General features: G+C 38.3%; 1 protein-coding gene across 1 annotated transcript in view; it reads right to left on the reverse strand.

The window, feature by feature from the left end:
- Positions 1-3,400: 3,400 nt before the first annotated feature.
- ASPM (assembly factor for spindle microtubules) overlaps positions 3,401-19,065 on the reverse strand; it is a 29,743-nt gene continuing 14,078 nt past the window's right edge. Inside the window, exons 17-28 of the mRNA XM_062613420.1 lie at positions 17,667-17,861; positions 12,268-16,890; positions 11,667-11,833; positions 10,753-10,912; positions 10,023-10,235; positions 9,420-9,569; positions 7,429-7,620; positions 6,793-6,985; positions 6,140-6,294; positions 4,727-4,903; positions 3,802-3,980; positions 3,401-3,722 (exon numbers count right to left, since the gene is read on the reverse strand). Coding sequence (XP_062469404.1) covers positions 3,617-3,722; positions 3,802-3,980; positions 4,727-4,903; positions 6,140-6,294; positions 6,793-6,985; positions 7,429-7,620; positions 9,420-9,569; positions 10,023-10,235; positions 10,753-10,912; positions 11,667-11,833; positions 12,268-16,890; positions 17,667-17,861 — 6,510 coding nt within the window. The 3' untranslated portion in view covers positions 3,401-3,616. The remainder of the gene's footprint in view (positions 3,723-3,801; positions 3,981-4,726; positions 4,904-6,139; positions 6,295-6,792; positions 6,986-7,428; positions 7,621-9,419; positions 9,570-10,022; positions 10,236-10,752; positions 10,913-11,666; positions 11,834-12,267; positions 16,891-17,666; positions 17,862-19,065) is intronic.

The raw sequence follows: 19,065 nt of genomic DNA on the forward strand, positions 1-19,065 counted from the left end.
AAATCCAGACAATCATTACTCCCGCTACAGTCCCACGTACAGAACGTGGCACAAGGACCCTGTGGAAACTAACGAAACCAACTCCGAGAAGCATCACTGCAGTGCGAAGTGGCAGGCTCAACCTTAGCGGGCGTCCCCGCAGAGGCTCTGCCTCCCCCACATTGCATGAGGCCTGGGCTATTATACTGACCAAAATGCACACTCATTTCGACACAGGTGGCCAGCCTGTGTTGGAAGAAGTGGCCAGCAATATCTATAAAGGTCTCCAAAGGTCGATAGAAACATGGACATACTTATGTTTACCAACTTCTAGTGCGTGAGTATCACAGAGAGACTGTATCAAATGAGTTGTATATGGGGTCCCAAGTCCACGGTCCGTCACAGTATGCCCAATACCCCTGATAAGAGCATACAAGAGACCTTCCCACCACCGGAAAAGTACACAATACATCTGTATCCCACGCTGGTCTCGCTTCCCTGGAGGTTGGGGGGGGGGATGGTGAGTGGGTTGTTTGTTTTTTGGTTTACTTTAACGTAAAAAAGGTTGCTCCCTTCACTTTAAGAAGGACTGAAAACATCCATAAAACAGATGTCCTAAGCTCAAATTTCAATTCATTCAGTCACTGACAAGGGGGGTGTCCTGGCTCTCCTTGGGCGGTGCTAACTCTTTCCGGGGTTTCACCCACTGAGCTGGCACCCACCGCAGACCAGAATCTGTAATTACACACATATAACCTCGACCAGTTAGTTTTACTTCCGCAGGACCTTTCCAAATGCCGGTTTCTAAATCCTTGTACTGGACCAGAATACCCGGAGTTTTAGTCATATAACCTGAACCTAATGCCTGACCATGTGTTATAGCAGGGGGGTCATTAAAGTCTCCTATCAATCACAAAAAAAAACAACAAACATATACAGCTTGAGTATAAGAAGATTTTAACCCATATGTGGTCACCGCTTGTCAGTCCTCCTTAACTATTTTGAGATCAAAAGCTTCCCACTCTTTACCCCCTGCTGTGTAGTAAACACAGGATATGCAGAGAGGCCCATTGCAGAAAATTCACCTGTAATAATCGCATCTTTGATTAACCTGTGCCAATGGCGTGTGGGATTTGTGCCCCCCGATACCTCTCCCACCCCCTCCCCCTGTTTGCCTTCCTTAAGGAAGGGGTTTTACGGAGGATAAGGTGGAGGCACAAATAGAGATGTGTCAATCTGAGTCTCGAGGGCTCCAAGCTTTTTCATCAATAGTTGCAGCTGAGCGTCTCCAAGGCCAGTGAGTAGTTGCTGATGAGCTGAGCAGACCGACCCGGGAGACAAAGGAAGATCCTCTGGAAGCAGAGGATATAAATCTGGCTCGGATTCAGGAGACTTGGAGCCTGATCCTGGGTCAAACTCAGGGTCTGCATTGTTCGCAGCTATGTCTTTCTTGTCAGGTGTCTCTTGTTCGGTATGTGGCCATCTGTGGACCTGGCTCTTGCTTTCATCAGCTTGGGGCATTGATTTTTTCAGCACCTTTCCAGGTACCACGGGAACACTATGATGGGGGTAAGGGGAGACAGCCCCTTCTGGAGCTGTGGGCGGCAAATACAGAAGCTACCGCCGCCCTTTCCAATTTCATCTCTTTCAAAGTCTCAAACACCAGTCTCCAAAGTGTAGTGTTTCTGTGCATCTTTGGTCCCTTTACTAACCTCACGATCACAGGACCACTTTAACAGCCTCTGTAAGGTGGCACTATCATATTGCAGTCCTCTCTTAGAGAGAATGTGTTGGAGGAGCTTCACCACCTCTTTAGCAGTTTTATTCCCTTCAATGGTAGCGTCCAACAAAGAGGTCCCAACTTCTCCATTCAGTAGCACCAAACATTAGCTGTGGGTCCTTAAAGTGTCCTTTTTCCTTAGCCCAACAACATAGATCTCTGAGCTTTTTCGTACTCACACTAGCCTCTCGCTTAAGCAAGTAATTGTTCTAAAAGTGTGAGTGCCGCCTCTCGATCCATAGCGGATTTTAGAGTGCGGTCTTACCCATGCAGGCGTGGGTGCACGGTCCACAACAGCTGTCTCTTGTAGCTGAGCTTCGCCGCTTTTGCTAGTAGACGCTCCTGCACCCATCGTCTCCTCCGCTTCTCCCATCTGTGTCTTTGCAACAATGGCCAGACACAGTTGTAGAAGTCCGAGTCGATCCTCGAGTCCCTGTTCGGGCGCCAAATGTCGGAGAGAGCGACCGGAATCAAGAGAATGACTCAATATGAGTTATGCTTCTTGTTCGTTTTATACAAATCTTTAACCCCTTATATACTATTTCTTACATGCACTTACAGTGATTTGGCATACTATGATTGGATACATGTCTTGAAGACCCTTAGCGACTAACATATAATTGGTTAAACACATGTGTGAGAACTTGACCTTGAAAGCTTGCCAACAGTCCACAGTTCTCATAACCCAATGAATTCCAGCTTCTTATCTTGCTTGCTTAAGCTTCTTCGGGCCTCCAATGGCCTTGCTGTATCTTTCAGGATTATTCAGAGTTTATGTACCCATTATGCATTCTCCTGTGAGAACACTGTCTCCACACTGTATATTATTGATTTTGGAGGCTCTTATATTAAGAACATACCTGCTCCTATTATCTGTCTGTTGGGTTTTGCTGTACACAGCTAGACCCTTTTGAGTCTTTTTCCAAACAAAAAACTCAACTAGAACAAACAAAAACTCAACAACAACAACAAAAAAACAACAAAAATATCACCCCCCAAAAAAACAAACCACCCCCCAAAAGTCGTCTTCCCCCCACCCCCCCAAAAAAAAAAAAAAAAAACAGAAAAAAAATAGTACCTCATTTACAACGCAGTAGTACCTGACTAATGGCTACCAGTTGGTTTAACATCATGTTCTACCCTTGGGAGGCATAGTCTTTAAATTTGGTGGTGGGAGAATTTCTATTTTCTTGGCCTTTGTCTAAGAAAATACAATTCCAAGGCACAAGAGAACAGAATTTAAGGAGATGTTGTGATGAACATCCCCTATTCAGCTGGATGAGGTGCATGTTTGTATGTACTTCCTTAAAATATCAGGTTGGAATTTCTAAATTCACCCTTATAATATCCCATTGTTCCATCATAAACTTGTAGTGTTTAGGAAAAAAAATTCTTCCTACAGTCACACATGACCCCTTAAGACCTTACTGAAAGTAAACCCAAGCTCCCTGGAAACAGTAGCTAGCTTGAAATCCACAGACTGCACCTCCCTTCCTACCTATACCTCTCCACATCGCACAAACCAACATAACTGTCCCCCACAAGCAACTTTCTAATAGAATGCTATGATATTTAATCAGTGTGGAATACCATGCTATTTGTAAAATGAGCAGCTGTGTAACAAGAACAGTACTGCACCAGTGAAGTTGCCCAGGCTTATGATTTTATTGTACAATTGCTTTTGGCAGTAGAACAAAACAGGATTTCAAAAGCTGTACACAATACAAAAAAGTTAGACATATTAATTGCAATTTAAAAAAAAAATATAAATCAAGGGCAGCTTGACACTTATTTGCTTTCTGTAAAGTTGCTAAAGACATGCTATACAAATACATTTTCATATACATCATTTACATTTCAGTAGTGAGCAATACCAAGTGTATCCATTACCATCAGAATTGCTTGCAGAGGATCCACAATTTCTTGCATATTATCTTTCCTCAAAACCCAGTCTGGTTTAATTCTGTGAAAATATTAATAGCATATCATTAAAATATTATATTGCTACAGCAAAACCAGCAGGCTAACTTTCAAGCATTTACCTTGAAACTGTTTTTATTCTTAGAGGAGTTACTGGAACACACACAGAGGAAGTTTTGCTGAAAAAAGTACTTGTTTTCTGCTTCACAAGTATTCTCTCTTCATCCATTTTGTGTTTACGAACTGTAAGTTTATATAGGCTTTGAATGCAAGCAACAGTTCTTGGTATGCTTCGTATTTCCTGAGAAAATATGAAAACAGCACACTGTTAAAACTATAACTTCAAAAGCAATATACTTTCAGTGATTGGTACAGAGAGGCAAATTAGAGTTTGTATCCATCTTCATAGCAATGAAAGAGTAACTCAATGAAGAAAGGTGACTGGATAACTTAAGTACTTGTATCTGAAAGATAAACAACTAGTGAATGTATAGCTTAGAACCTAGACTACCCCAGTGAAGCTATTAGGTGTTATAGCAATAGGCATGAATGAAGGAAATTTCTTTCAGGAACAGGCTATGTCTGTTACAATAAAGTATGTCAAAAAAGTCACGGACAATTATATTGCCAGTTGTTACTAATAATAAAGTCCTTAACTTTATCTGAAAAGCAACAGTAAGCTTTTAGAAACTGAAAAAAAGTTAAGTGGCAAGTAAACTCTATCGAATACTAAGCAATTGAAAGAAAGTTATCAAAACCCTGCTGAAATTGGGATCACAATATCATCCTCGTGCAAGGATTGCAGGATCAGAACCTCAATGTCTTATTGACTAGCTCTGAGTAACAAAGGCATACATGGCACAAAATAGTGAGTGTTTTTACCATCTTGGAATTATTTTTTTTAATCAGAGTTTAGTCATAATTAATATTACAGTCATAATAGGTTTGGGAGAGAGGGAGAGAAAACAAGAATATATAAACCACCAAAACATGCAAGAAAAGCATGTCAAAAATCAAGTTATTAAACCCAAAGCTTTTATGTCTTACCAAAGCTCTTTTCGAGTCCTTTGAAAGGATGGCCAGCAAACAACAGGTCTTTGTGAAAATGCTTCCTCCTTTCTCTGAAATTTTGTCGCCAGCTTTCCCTCTGTACGTTTGCAGTAGGTCTAGTAATGTATCTACAGAATTTTCTACTTCATAAACTGCATGAGTAGTTTTTTCATGCTGTTATACAAGAAGGAGACAAGAGAGATTAGACAGGTCTTTAAAATATCTTTCAGTTTAGAGGAAATAGCAAAATCTATATACTCCTTGTGGTGAAATTTGTAGCTGATCTAGCATCCAATTAATAAAAATTAATTCTGTATGCTACACCATCACAACAGGTTACAAAAAGCTACCGTTTGTGCTACCCTATTTGTTCAGAAACCTGTAGAATCTGATTTTATGTTTAAAATAAAAGAATAAACCAGAATAAGTTTAGAGAAATTTAAAATTAAGTTTTGCCCAAATTTTATTTTTTTTCCTGAAATGAAAATAAAATAATTTGAATGCAAAATGCCTGTAGGATGGATAAAATCAAAAACTACGTTTAGCAAAAAATTTTAAATTTCCAAGTAAAAAACCTCCAGAACAATCAACCCCTAATCAGTAACTACAGTAGTACTACAGTACTGAAACAGCTTTAAGTATTTATGAAAATAATGAGTTCTGTAGGAAATCAAAGTGTAAAAATAGACTATTCCGTGGCATAAGTTCAGAAAAATAGCCTATCTTTTGGAGATATATACTGCTGCCTTAAAAAAGCTTCATAGCTTACCCTAACCACTACAGTATCTTATTTCTACAGTTTCATGCAATACTTGTGAGACCTTGGACTGTAACCAGTTAAAAGTAAAATTATTACTTTAAGCCCATGAAATAATTTTCTTTTGTCAAAAAGCAAATTAAATTGCTATAAGGATGCCGGGGAGGGACTCTTCATTAGGGACTGTAGTGACAGGACGAGGGGTAATGGCTTAAAACTTAAACAGGAGAAGTTTAGATTGGATATGAGGAAGAAGTTCTTTACTGTGAGGGTGGTGAGGCACTGGAATGGGTTGCCCAGGGTGGTTGTGAATGCTCCATCCCTGGCAGTGCTCAAGGCCAGGCTGGACAGAGCCTTGGGTGACATGGCTTAATGGGAGGTGTCCCTGCCCGTGGCAGGGGTATTGGAAGTAGACGATCTAAAGGTCCTTTCCAACCCTAGCTGTTCTATGATTCTATTACAAATTAGACAATTGATTTCAAAATGACAATTAAAATTCAGAAACTGGTTTATTAATTCAAAACATTTTCTGTTTCTTCAAATTTGTTCAGAATTTTTCTGGGTAAGTAAATACTACAATAAAGTAGCCAAATACTACGATAAAGTAGCCAAAACACAGCTTATAAAGCTGCAAAATAAAATACTGACGTTACCTTTGAAACATTGAGTAGAACCTGAACTGAATATCTTATCACATCCATGCATGGAACACTCCGGTTGCAACTTCGGATCAGAACAAAAATGGTGAAGATTGTTCTGCTCTGGGCCATATTTTCACAACAGCGTGGGGACAGCCTGGTAGCCACCTCTGTGATAATTAAAAGGAAAAAAATAATAAAATAAAAAATACAAACCAAAACACCCACGCCCCTGAAGCTCTAGGAGTTTCATTGCAAAGCAGGGTATCCTCTTAAAGATAAGTACAACTGCAAAGAAGTAAAACCCCCACAATTATTGATTTAAACAAGCAATAATTCTAAACAAGCAATAGTTCTAATATTCCAGACTAAAAATTAAGCAGAAAAAACAATCCATGGAGAATACATATTGATAATAATTTATTTATGTAAGGCATATTATTTTTAGGACTTCCAAGAAGTTAGAGCAATTGTATCAGATTTCCTTTATCTACATAACCATTTTAATATCTTGCTTAAATCAATAATCAAATTTTATCCTGAAAAAACAACAACAAAAAAAATACTACCTAACATGTTCCCATTTTACAATCACAGAGAAAGCATAAATATCATAATGTTTGTATCATCCTAGAAATCTATCAGTTACAGTAAAATGAAATACTGACCGAGATGCTTTAATGCTTCAAGAATGTAAGAGATATGTTTGTATTTTAGAAGGTATTCAATAGCAGTTGCAGTTCTGTTGCACAATTTGTTTTCTTCTTTGCTATTTTCATTAGCCTTTTCTAAACTACGTCGTATAGCTTTAGTTTTGGCTGTGTCATTACCCTTTCTCCAAGCATATCCTCTCCACAATGCCTACAGAACAGGAATTTCACAAAGAGAAAAAAGTTGTGAACAACAGACAATAGAACGTAACTTCCATTACTATTCCAACTCAATTTTACATAAGTCTGTCAAAGTATTTTGTTACCTTGGTTATTAATTTTAAGTAAATATAATTCCATTTTTAATCCTCTAAATACTGGATATTCAAGACAATAAAGACCTAAACAAACGTGTATACATCCCACATGCATTCCCACAGAAGTCACCTCAACCAGTATCTGCTTAATATCACTTCATTATTTGTTTCCATTTAGCTTTGATGTCTAAACTGAAGCTGACTTGGCTTGCAGTTGAACTGATAAACTGACCAAAGTAAACATCCTTCCTCTCCCCAAAAACCTATGAGAGAAAAATGAAATGAAAAAAAAAAAAAACCAACAAAACTTTGCTGCCTTCTCACAAGTGATATTTACCTGAAACTTAATTATTCCAACTGCAAATTTTCTCCTCCGTCTGCAGGCCAGGAATCTTCGTACATTTTGCTGGATTATAGTTGCTGCATCATTTCTGCGATTTAGCCAGCCTCGAATCACTCGTTGCAATTGAATGATTCTTTGATAATCTCTTAGAAATCTCTTTTGCTGCATTTTTGCTCGGAACCATCTCTGTTTAAAATTAAAAGTATCTTTCTATTTATTTATTTAGACTTTACCTATCATAAGCATTGATAAAACCTGAAGAACTATTTGAACATGAATCTTGACATATAGAGGCACTGTAAACATTGCTAGCACTCATATAATCACCACAACTCTTGGCTGGCCATGCAGTAGCTGAGATGCAAGACTGCAAAATGAAATCTTAACTAATAACAGTTAGGGAAGCATTCCACATAGAATAGAATATTGTCAGTTGTGACAGATCTACAATAATAATCTAGCCTGACTGCTTCAGGGCTTACCAAAAGTTAAAGCATGTTATTAAGAGGATCGTCCAAGTGCCTCAAACACTGACAGTCTTGGGGCATCGACCACTTCTCTAGGAAGCCTGCTCCAGTGTTTGACCACCCTCAGTGAAGAGATACTTCCTAAAGTCCAATTTAAACCTCTCCTGGTGTAGCTTTGAACCATTCTCATGTGTCTTATCACTGGATACCAGGGAGCAGAGATTAGCACCTCCCTTTTCACTTCACCTCCTTAGGAAGCTGTAGAGAGCAAATTGAGGTCACCCCTCAGCCTCCTTTTCTTCAAGCTAGATAAAGCTTGGTAAGGATAAAGATAGATAAGGACAGAAGTCCTTAGCTGCAATTCACAGGACATTTCTTCTAGCCCTTTCTCATCAACCCTAGAATTATTGCCTTCCTCTGGACATATTCAAGAACCAGAACATTCTTAAAATAGAAGGCCCAGAACTGCACATGGCACTCAAGGTGAGCCCACACGAATGCTGAATACAGCGGGATGATCATCTCTTTTGACCAGCTGGTTATATGGTGTTTAATGCACACCAGGATGATGTTTGCCCTCTTGACTGCCAGGGCGCACTACTGACTCATATTGAGCCTGGTGTTGACCAGCACCCCCAGATCCCTTCCTACAGGGCTGCTTTCCAGCCACTCACCTCCCAGTTTATACTTGTGTCTGGCATTACTCTGTCCTAGGATTTTTCTTTCTCTTAGCTGCCTTTTAAGGAGAACTACAACTCCACTTTTCTTCTTTCCCAGCTCTGTTTCTTCCCCACTACATACAGACGGGAGACAGGGTACTGCATGCCAAATCTGAGCAAAAAAAGCTTCTCCCACCCACTTGCTCTTGCCTTAAGGGGAAAATATAACTTATGGGGAGAGAGAACAGATTCGGATATATGGAGGAGTAGGGGTTCCTGATTCAGCTTCATCATTTATCTGTTGCTGTCCTTCCATTACTGAGACTAAGTGAGTTTAGAGACCTGAAGATAATTTTTACGATTAGGCAGTGCTGTAATACAGACCTGAATTTTTGCTTTTAGAGAAACAAAACATGGCTATATTAAAAATGCTGCAACTTAGACAGGCTTTCGTATCACTAGCAGGTTAGAAACATCCAACCAAATAGATTCCTGAGGATTGTTCACGTAAGGAGGTGCTCTTCATTTCATGAGCCTTACATGTTGTCACATCTGATCTTTCCTACATCCAGTAGGATGTAAAGAAATAAGCTAAACCAGCACTCTTTAGCAAGCTTGAGTGTCTGAAGGAAACAATAACTTTCCCATCCATCCTCAGCTTTAAAATACTTAAGCCTCCAAAGCCTGCTGAGATCCACTCTATTATGCTTAGCTAAGCATAAGCAGCATTATTTAATAAATCAGTCTCTATAATTTGGCTTTATTTTTTACATGTGAAGGAACTAGTGTCATAGTGCTGCAACTTAGCTAACAGAAATTAGACTATGTCTCACAAAATCATTCCCCCAATTAGACTAACCTGTATTACAAGAACAGATGAGATCTGGTTTTGTGCAAGTTTTAAGATGAGATGAATCCTATACGCTCTTTGAATTTTAATGGCACAGATATGATGGTATGCAGCTGCTGTAAAATACAGTAGTCTCTTCTTTTGTTTCTGGTCTGAAATCTGTAGAAGAAAAACAAACCAAGGAACATCACTGGGTTTCATATTCACAGATAGCTGATCGCCTGTGCAAAGGTGATAGTACACAGAGAGGTACTATCAGATGCTGAAGAACTGCCTCTGAAACCATTACTTCAGAACTAAAGTAAGCTACCTTTCTTCAGTACTAGGTCTCTAATGTAAACAATAACACAGAGAAGTAATTGTAAGCAACAACATTAATATATAGCAGAAAAGAGTTTCATTCTAAACATGTGTGTACAGAAGTATCCACTACAGGTAAGCCACAAAGATTACAGAAGCTAAAAAACGCACAGCAATGAAAGCCTATTTTAGTACTAAAGGATCGTGTGAAAAGGGTCAAACTGTATTTTCATCTTTTCTGACGCACGAAACCCTCAAAGCAGTCAACAAGTGACTTTCAAATCAAAAGCGTGGCTTTCATTTAAAGTATACCAACTTTTTTCTGACTAAATAACCCCGTATAAATGCTTGCAGCTTAATGACAGCTCTTCTAGTTTCATTGTATTTCATAAACTGAAGCCTGCCTTTCTGCCAAGCCCTCAGATGTTTCTGGATAATTGCAGCAGCAGTGTTTTGTTGAACAAATTTCCTTCTTGCCTTGAAACCTCTGTATGCTTTTTGGATCAAACAAGCAGCTTGAAGCTTCTGAAAAGGTTTTTGAAGGACACATTGATAATTAAACTTTTGTTCATTTCTGTCATGATTGATATACATTTATACTTTAGATCTAGATTTTTCTTCTGTCATAAGAAAATATAAGAGGAAATACAAGTAAACACATGCAGCACTAGTTTATATGAAAGTGCGCTTTCACAATTTAGAAGGTCTTTTCCCTTGCCTAAATGTGGTCAAAATGTGGGCAATTTAACTTAACCCTTTAAGCAATAAAGCCAGCAGAAAATCAAAATTTTCTCTTGCTAGCAGTATAGACAGGGGTAATTCAACTGCTTGATTGTGTGAAAACAAAAGATCAACCTCATTGCTCAAAGCAAAAGGGAAATTCAATATTTTGATGACTGAACAGTTTTGATTTGAGCAATTTTTGTTCTGGCCCCACCTTTTTTCTTTTCTATACTTCTGCATATTGATGAGAAAAATCATTGAAATTCATTGAAAACTTTTAAAACAACCATGACATAGCAAAGTCCAAGTGAAAACATACCTTTCTGAAAAGTTGTCTAGCCCTGTACCGTCTATATGCCAACTGAATCTTAACTGCAGCATCCTTAGTTGCCAAAAACTGATGTTGAATCATTCGTGAAGTAAGGGTTGCTCTCCATCTTCTTTGAATGATCAGTACACAGAACCTCATTTTCAAAAACCTAACATGAAAATGCATTTTAGGTTTATTTTGACTGTTTTTGTTTTCCCCACCCCCCCAAAAGTTGAGAACACTTGCATTTCTAAAGTAAGAAAACAGCAACTGTTAACAAAATTATTAATACAGATACTGTGAAAGCAGAACTGCTATCAACTAAAGCTTGGAACATTGGAACAAGAGGAGAGCCAGCAATGTTGGCAGAAAGTGTTATTTAAAGTAGAAGATACTTTCTGTTTTCCCACAATAAGTACTTCCAGAACTTGCTGCCAAAGGACGTTGGGAAGGGAGACAGCAGTTTAAAATGCATTAGACAGACTGACATACAACAGGTCCATAAAAGGATAACAAAGGGAATAATCTGTAATATAAGTTATTTTATATATAGATACATGTCATCCATAATCTAAGAAGAATGGATATCGAGGGGGGACCTTAGAAAGTGGTCAGGTTAACATACATACTCTCCCCAAAAGGCATCATCTACTGCTACTGGCAGAGGACACAGTTTTGAATGAAACAAACTCAGGCTGATCTAGTACTGCATTTATTATAAAATCATGTCACAGGACAATAAACACAAACTAGTTTAATTATTCTGTTATACATTATACCCAGACCATTCATGCATGTTACATGCATGCAGCAGATCAGAGCCTGAGAACCTATAGACCACTTGCAGAGTGCAAAGCAATACTAAATAACTATATAATAAAAGCTTTGAAAAGTAGAGAAATCCATATGAAATTTAGTATTACCAGGTCCGCTGCCGTTTTGTTTTGAAGTGACTCTGAATAACACATGCAGCTTTTATCAGAGACACATATTCCCTTCGTGCTCTGCAGCCTCGAAACCAGGCTTGAATAACTCGTGCTGCTCTCATTTTGTTAGTCCACTGCCTGGCTTTATATCCTCTGTATGATGCCTAGTAAATATGTAAAGGGAAAAAATATAATTTTCAAAGTGTTCAACTTTTACATTTTTCAATGGAACTTGAGTATTAAAAGGAAAAAAGTCATGTTAGCTTTAAATTTTTTTTTACTATTCCCATCTCTACACCATTACAAATATCTCATTTTCCACATCTAGAAGATGTTTTCTAAAGCTTGCGAAACTCATTCAGAGCAATACCGCAAATGCTGCACTCTAATGTCTGTACAAATAACATCATGAAGAAACAAATACAGGAGAAATACAAGAAACAGACACACCCCCACCACCCCAAACAAACAAATCAAAACACTCACTGCAGGAGCAGCAATTTTAAAAATAACCCAACAACAACAAAATCCCACACTGAGCACATACAAAAAAAGGAAAACCCACGCCCAACCCCACTACTATAACTTTGAAAAGTACCTGAATTTTTATTGTGCTGTCTTTCATTTTGTGAAACCTCTTTTTTTCAATGAATCCTCTGACTCTAGCCTGTACAATTATAATGTTCCTCCGGGTTTGTAAGTAAGCTGTTCTTTCAAATTTCACAATCAAGTAAGATCGGTAGCATCGCTGTAGGACAACTGCTGCTTTTTTATAGCTTTCATACTGGGATTTATATTTATGCATTAAGTAATGGGCTCGTAACATAATAGCTGCTGTTCTAAGTTGAATGAATTTTCTACGCTGCACAGCCATCTGAAGGAAAGACTGAATTTTTCTTGCGGCTCGTACTTGTCGTGCTATTTTTCTTGCTTTCATACCACGGAAGGCAGACTGAATGATTACTATTGCTTGTCTTTGAGCAGAATACGCTGCTTTCTGCAAACGAGCCCTGTGACATCCTCTGTACCACCTTTGAATAGCAACTGCTGAACTCCAAATCAATTTATAGCGAGTCCTTGCTCTTTGGCATCGGAACATAGACTGGATCATTATTGCGGCTGCTTTCTTTTCAAGCAAATGCTTCCTCTCTACATGCAGTTTTAAGAATGATTGTAACCACTGTGCAGTAACATTAGTTTCATACAGCTGCCTAGATTTTTTAGCATGAAAAGAGGATTGCAGGCAAATGACAGCCTTTATTTTTGCATAGTTTTTCAGGTCAACTTCTTTTGCCATTTTGGCTCTGAATCTTTGTTGTATAACTCTGACAGCCCAGCACAACTGTTTGTAATATCTATGTTGTATGTACATACGAAAACTAGACTGTATTACAGTGGCTGAATCATGCATGATTTTCAGTTTCTGTCTTTCCTTCATGCCTCTGTATGACGCCTGAATAACAAGAGCAGAATTCTTCATTGTCAGGTATTTCTTTCGTTGATTCTTTCCTTTAATGTAGGATCGATAGTAGCTCTGTATAACAATAGCAGCAATTCTCATAATTTGATAGGACCTTCTATTCCTGTGCATTCTGTAGGCTGACTGTATTGTACTAGCAGCCAAATACATCTGCTCAATCCTCTTCCGCACCCTAATACCTCTGTACACAGCTTGTATATGAAGAGTTGCTCTGCGAAGAGAAAGATACTCCAAAGTATGCTGTCTTGACAGAATCAAAGCTCTGTATCTTCTCTGAAAGACAAGAATAGCTGCTTTAACAGAGAGATATCTCCGACGTTCTCTAAAAGCTTTAAAATTTTTCTGAATAACAACAGCAGCACGGTGCATTTCTTGATGGCGTTTTCTTGCTTGCATGTCTCGAAAAGCCTTCTGAATACAAGTTGCTGCTTTCTTTAATGAAGAGTAACGTTGTACTGCAATTTTCTTTAGTTTATTGGCTCTGTACTTCTCCTGTATTAGCTGGGTTGCCCACTGAACTTTTCTGTAATGCCAATACTGCCTATACATTCGGTAGTTTCTCTGTATTGTGAGTGCTGCCTCATGTCTTTTCTTTAAGAAGGATCTTGTTTTCATACCTCTGTAGGCAGCCTGAAGAGTTAAAACAGATTTGTACAGTTTTAAATACCTTTCTCTCACACGCTTCCCTTCCTTATAAGCACGATAACGCTGCTGTATGATTACTGAAGCAAGCCTGACAGCTTGGTAAGAAATGTAAATTTTACGCATTCTTAATGTTGCTTGGATAACTGTAGCAGCTTGATGCATCTGCTGCATTTTTTTTCTTACCACAAAACCTCTGTATGCAGACTGTAGGACTACAGCAGCTTTAAGGCAAGAAAGATATTTTTTATGTTGAATTTTTGCCAGTTTTGTTGCTCTGTATCTTCTTTGAATTACAATAACAGCTTTCTTAACGGAAAGATAATGCTTTCTCTTGAGAAAAGTTCTAACACTTCTTTGAATAATCACAGCCGATTCATTCATGCTTCTTATGAGTCTCCTTGTTTTCATACCACGGAAAGCAGCCTGGATACAAAGCGTAGCCCTTTTCATAATCATATAGTTGTGAACTTGTGTATTGCGCTCTTTACAGGCATGGTACCACTGCTGAATCCTCCTAGTTGCCAGCAACAACTTTCTGAAATCCTGCTGCTGTTTGTGCATTCGATAATAAGACTGTATTATTGCTGCTGACTGATGCATAGCTTTTAAGTGTTGTCGGACCTTCATACCCCTACAGGCAGCCTGAAGGATAACGATAGACTTCCTTAGTTTCAAGTACTTTTTCCGTTGTACTTTGCCTAGACAAAATGCTCTATATTGTCTTTGAATTACAGTTGCTGCCATTCTCATAGCCTGATATTTTATGCTCATGCGATGCATCTTAAACATGGCTTGAATACAAACAGCTGCTTGATGCATATATTGAATTTGTCTTCTAACCCTTGTGCCTCTATAAATTGCCTGCATTTTGATTGTGGCTTTTTTTAAAGACAGATAATTCTGCTTTTGACATTTAGCATCAATAATTGCACGATAATGCCTTTGAACTGCTATAGCTGCAGATCTAAGTCTTTCATAGTCCTTTTTGACCAGGTAAGATTTGAAGGCAGCTTGTATAGTTGTAGCAGCTTTGTTGAGTTTGTTCAATCGTTTCCTCACAGTCATCCCACGGTATGCAGACTGCAAGATTAACACAGCTGCCTTTGTTTTTAGATAAGTTGCACGCTGGGCTTTTTTCATACAGTAAGCTCTGAAGTATTTCTGAATCACTAAAGTGGCTTGTCTTAGTTTCTTATATTTTAGTTGATTTACATGCATTCTGTAATAGGACTGAATAATTGTTGCAAGATCATGTTTCTTTTGAATTGTTTTTCTCACAGATTTTCCCCTCCATATTGCCTGCAGGAGCACTACAGAGTTACGCAGTTGAATGTATTCTTGCCGTTGTTTCTGGCCTATAACACTGGCTCTGTAATGCTTTTGGATAGTTAGCACAGCATGGCTCATAAGCCTGAATTTTTTCAGAGCCATGAACCTTCTGAAGGCAGACTGTATCTTAGTGGCAGCAACATGTTGTCTTCGAATCTGCTTTCGTACCTTCCAGCCACGAAAAGCTGCTTGTAAAGAAAGCACTGATGCTCTTGTCAGTAAGAAGTTCAGTCTTTGCCTGTTACCAATCTTGTAAGTTCTGTACCACCTCTGAATCACAGTGGAGGCCTGAACCATTGCCTTATATTTCATTCTTGCAACATGAGCTCTAAAAGCAGCCTGAATTTTGACAGCAGCTCTATATTCAAGTTTAAGCATTTTGCGCGCTCTATAACCCCTGTAGGCTGCCTGTAAACACACAGCTGCTTTTTTAACTTGCAAGAAGTCCTGCCTCTGACACAGCTGTTTTTTGTATGCACGATAATGTTTTTGAATGACAACAGCAGCACTGTAGATGCTCAAATAATGTCTCCTGTCGCTTCTCATCCTGTAGCATGACTGGAGAAATACGGCAGTCTCCCTCCACCTTTGTATTTGTTTCCTGACAAGATAGCCTCGAACTGCAGCTTGAATTCTTACGCAAGCTCCCTTCAATTTCCTGTAATCTTCTTTAAGTTGAAAAGCATATTTTTGAGATCGATACTTTCGCTGGACACAAAGCGCTGCCTCCCTTAATGCACAATATCGCTTATGTGCTTGTCTCATCTTTACAAAAGCTTGAATTTTCACTGTTGCATCTTTCAGGTTTTTGAATCTCTTCTGGACAATGTAAGCACGGTAACTTGACTGAATTTTTATCACAGCTCTTAATATGCGAGCCTCTTTCCTAGCTTTCATTCCTCTGTAGGCTGACTGCAGGACAAGAGCAGCCAGGCGTACCCTCTGGAAATCAGCAGCTGCCTTTTTAGAGCTGACCTGTGCCCTATACCAAGTTTGAATTACAGAAGCAGCATTTTTAATCGCTTTGTATCTTTTTACTTGTTGGTATTTTCTCATATGGGACTGCAATGTAGTAACTGATTTTTTTACTTGTAAAAATCTTAGTTTCTCTTTTCTCGCTCTCCACAGTGATTGAATAACACAAACTGCTTTTGTTTGTCTGTATAGTTTACGTGCCTTCATACCTCTAAAAGCAGCCTGGAGAACTATCACTGCTGCACGCTTTTGCAAATAGTGCTCTCTTTCAATTTTTCCTAGTTTATAAGCTCTATAATAATGCTGAATTGTAACTATTTTTGCCCGGTGTTCCTGGTAAATATGTCTAGCCAGCTGACACCTGTACCAAGCCTGAATATTGATAGCACATTGCTTAATACGCTGATACTGCTTCAAATCTCTGTGCATCCTATACCAAGACTGTATGACAAGGGCGGCCCTCTTTCTTTTAGCCAGTTTTGAACATTGCCATTTTCGGAAATAAGCCTGAAGAACTAAAGTAGCTTCAATTTTCTGTTGAATTTTGTATTTTCTCCATCTTCTGAATGCCGACTGGATAGTAAGTGCTGAAGACTTTAGTATTTCATATCTCTGCCGATCTTTTTTGGCCAACTTAGATGCACGCACATGTCTCTGAATTGTAACAGTAGCCCAAAGAATTTGCTTATATGTGGCAACAGACTTGACCATCCTTATCCTTGCTTGAACAAAAATAACATAGTGCCTTAGCAGTAAATATCTCTTCCTAGCAGAGTATCTTCTCCAATTAGCCTGTGAGAAAAAAAACAGAAAATGTAGTATTTTCTTCATGGAATCTCAAGTTAAACCTAAATTTGAGGACTACCAACCTCAGACTTTTAAAGACTTCTTTATTGTTACTTAATCCCTAAGAAGATAAACCCAGATAGCAACATAAAACCAAACAAAACCCAAAAACTTGAATTATTGCTTTTTTAAGCATTTTAAATTCTGCAAAAAAGATAAATCTTCTCTGGCAACAAAAGATTCCCTTTTTTACTTTTTGATAAATCTGCAATTCTTTAATTTCCACTACAAAAAGTCTTAGGAATGTAACATCTATCTTTGGTAAATAGTGGGGAAATACCTTAAGAAACAGAATTAACAGCCCAAGTAACAATTGGTAACTAATGTAACTATTGTCTGCCATTCTGAACTTGCCCACTGCAAGTGGCATAACACCACGAGAGTAATTTTTTTAAAACTTCTTTAGGTAATGTTCATCAGTACAAAGAAGCAAACCAACACAATCTAATCACTCCTTACATTGACTGGCTTAAGATCCAGTGGCTTTAATGTTTACAGCATACCAAAAGTATTCAATGAGAAGGAAGAATTGTTGATTTAATAGCACATTGCCATTTTTCTTTGACGAGAGAAAGCTACCAAAACATCTCAAAGGCAGGGGTTGGGTGAACAATGCTACATTTCATGAAGACATCAGTTGCTGCAAGCAGAACAAAGGGCCCTGAGGAAGCCAGTTCCTTACAGGTTTCACAGGATATTCTTGCTGTGTAATCTTATATTACCTGAATGAGTGTGGCAGATCTACTTCTGACTTCCTCCAGTTTTGCCTTTTTTAGATTTAAAAGAATCATCCTGGCTAAGTATCCTCTCCAGTGCTTCTGAATGAAAACTGCTGCATTCACTCTCCTCAGGAAGCGTCGACGAGAAAAGAAGTTCATTGCAGCTTTCTGAACTATCCGAGCAGCTCTGTCTCTTTCCTACAAAGAGTGAATGATCCACTGAACAATTAGGGTTGGAATTTGTACCCAAATTTTTATGTATCAAAATAACTATCTAAAGCAGTCTCACAAAAATTAGGCTTGTAGACACCACAGCATTTCTTTAGTAAAAGAACTTCCTGAGACAGAACATTTATTTCAACCCAGAGTTCCTTGTAAAAGGGTGGTATCACTTAAATTTATAGACTCCCACCTTTATAGTTCTTCCTCTTTTATACTCAGCTTTTAAACACTGCTAAGGAACCCATTTTCAAGCCTCAATTTTAATTCTTATTCATAAGTATTTAAGATACCTTTACAAATGAAGCACACCAGAATGCCTTCCAGCTATACTTAAATAAGAGTATAAAGATAGCCATCTCAGGTCATATCCATCTAGCCCAGAGTTTTGTTTGTATATACCAGTGTTTTTATTGTAACCCAGAGTTAGCCACACTGTAATAACAAACTGATGTAAGTACAAAGTAAAAGGGAAAAGCAATTAACATAACACATCATTAGCTCATCTTGTCAGAGCCTTCCTACTAGCTTATCCTACCACAGGGCAAAGTAATATGTGCGCATTGTAAGATAAAATTAAAACAGCCTGCAATGCTTAGGGGTTTTGGTTCCCCCTTCCCCTCCCAGCATCTTTACTAGTAGTTATTTTAAAACAGTTATAAAGGGAATATATTGTCATCATCACCAAGGTTGTGCAGCTTTTATAAACATGAAAACCCTGGAGCTGAAAATACCTACATAAATGAAACATCTGCTCCTTTGACACTACAGATTCTTAGAATATTTCACTTGTACACTATTCCAACCTCAAATAACATACATCTCAGACATAGTGGGGGCATTTATCAACCTTAATGGTGTCATAGTTTTAAAACCATCACAAGATCTGGTATAACTACTGGAAAAGCAAGAAACAATATACCTTGTCACTTGTGTGACTCAAAACACTGGTAAAGTTTAGCTCCTGAACAAAATAGTAGATCTATCCAGAAGTTTCATTGCTCTTTTCATCTTGTAGACTTCAACAGGAATTAAAAATAAGCTACTCTCTTTTTAAGGAAGCAGTGTAACTATTTTCTATTTGAAATATTGGGAAAGGACTTAAGGGGTGACATGTTGTAATCAGCACACAAAAGAAAGAACAGTAGCCTTTAGACAAATGTAATTACATCAGAATAGTCTT

This window comes from Pezoporus occidentalis, unplaced genomic scaffold (assembly GCF_034315485.1).
Source record: "Pezoporus occidentalis ecotype Australia unplaced genomic scaffold, CSIRO_AGI_Poc_V1 ctg167, whole genome shotgun sequence".
NCBI lineage: Eukaryota > Metazoa > Chordata > Aves > Psittaciformes > Psittacidae > Pezoporus > Pezoporus occidentalis.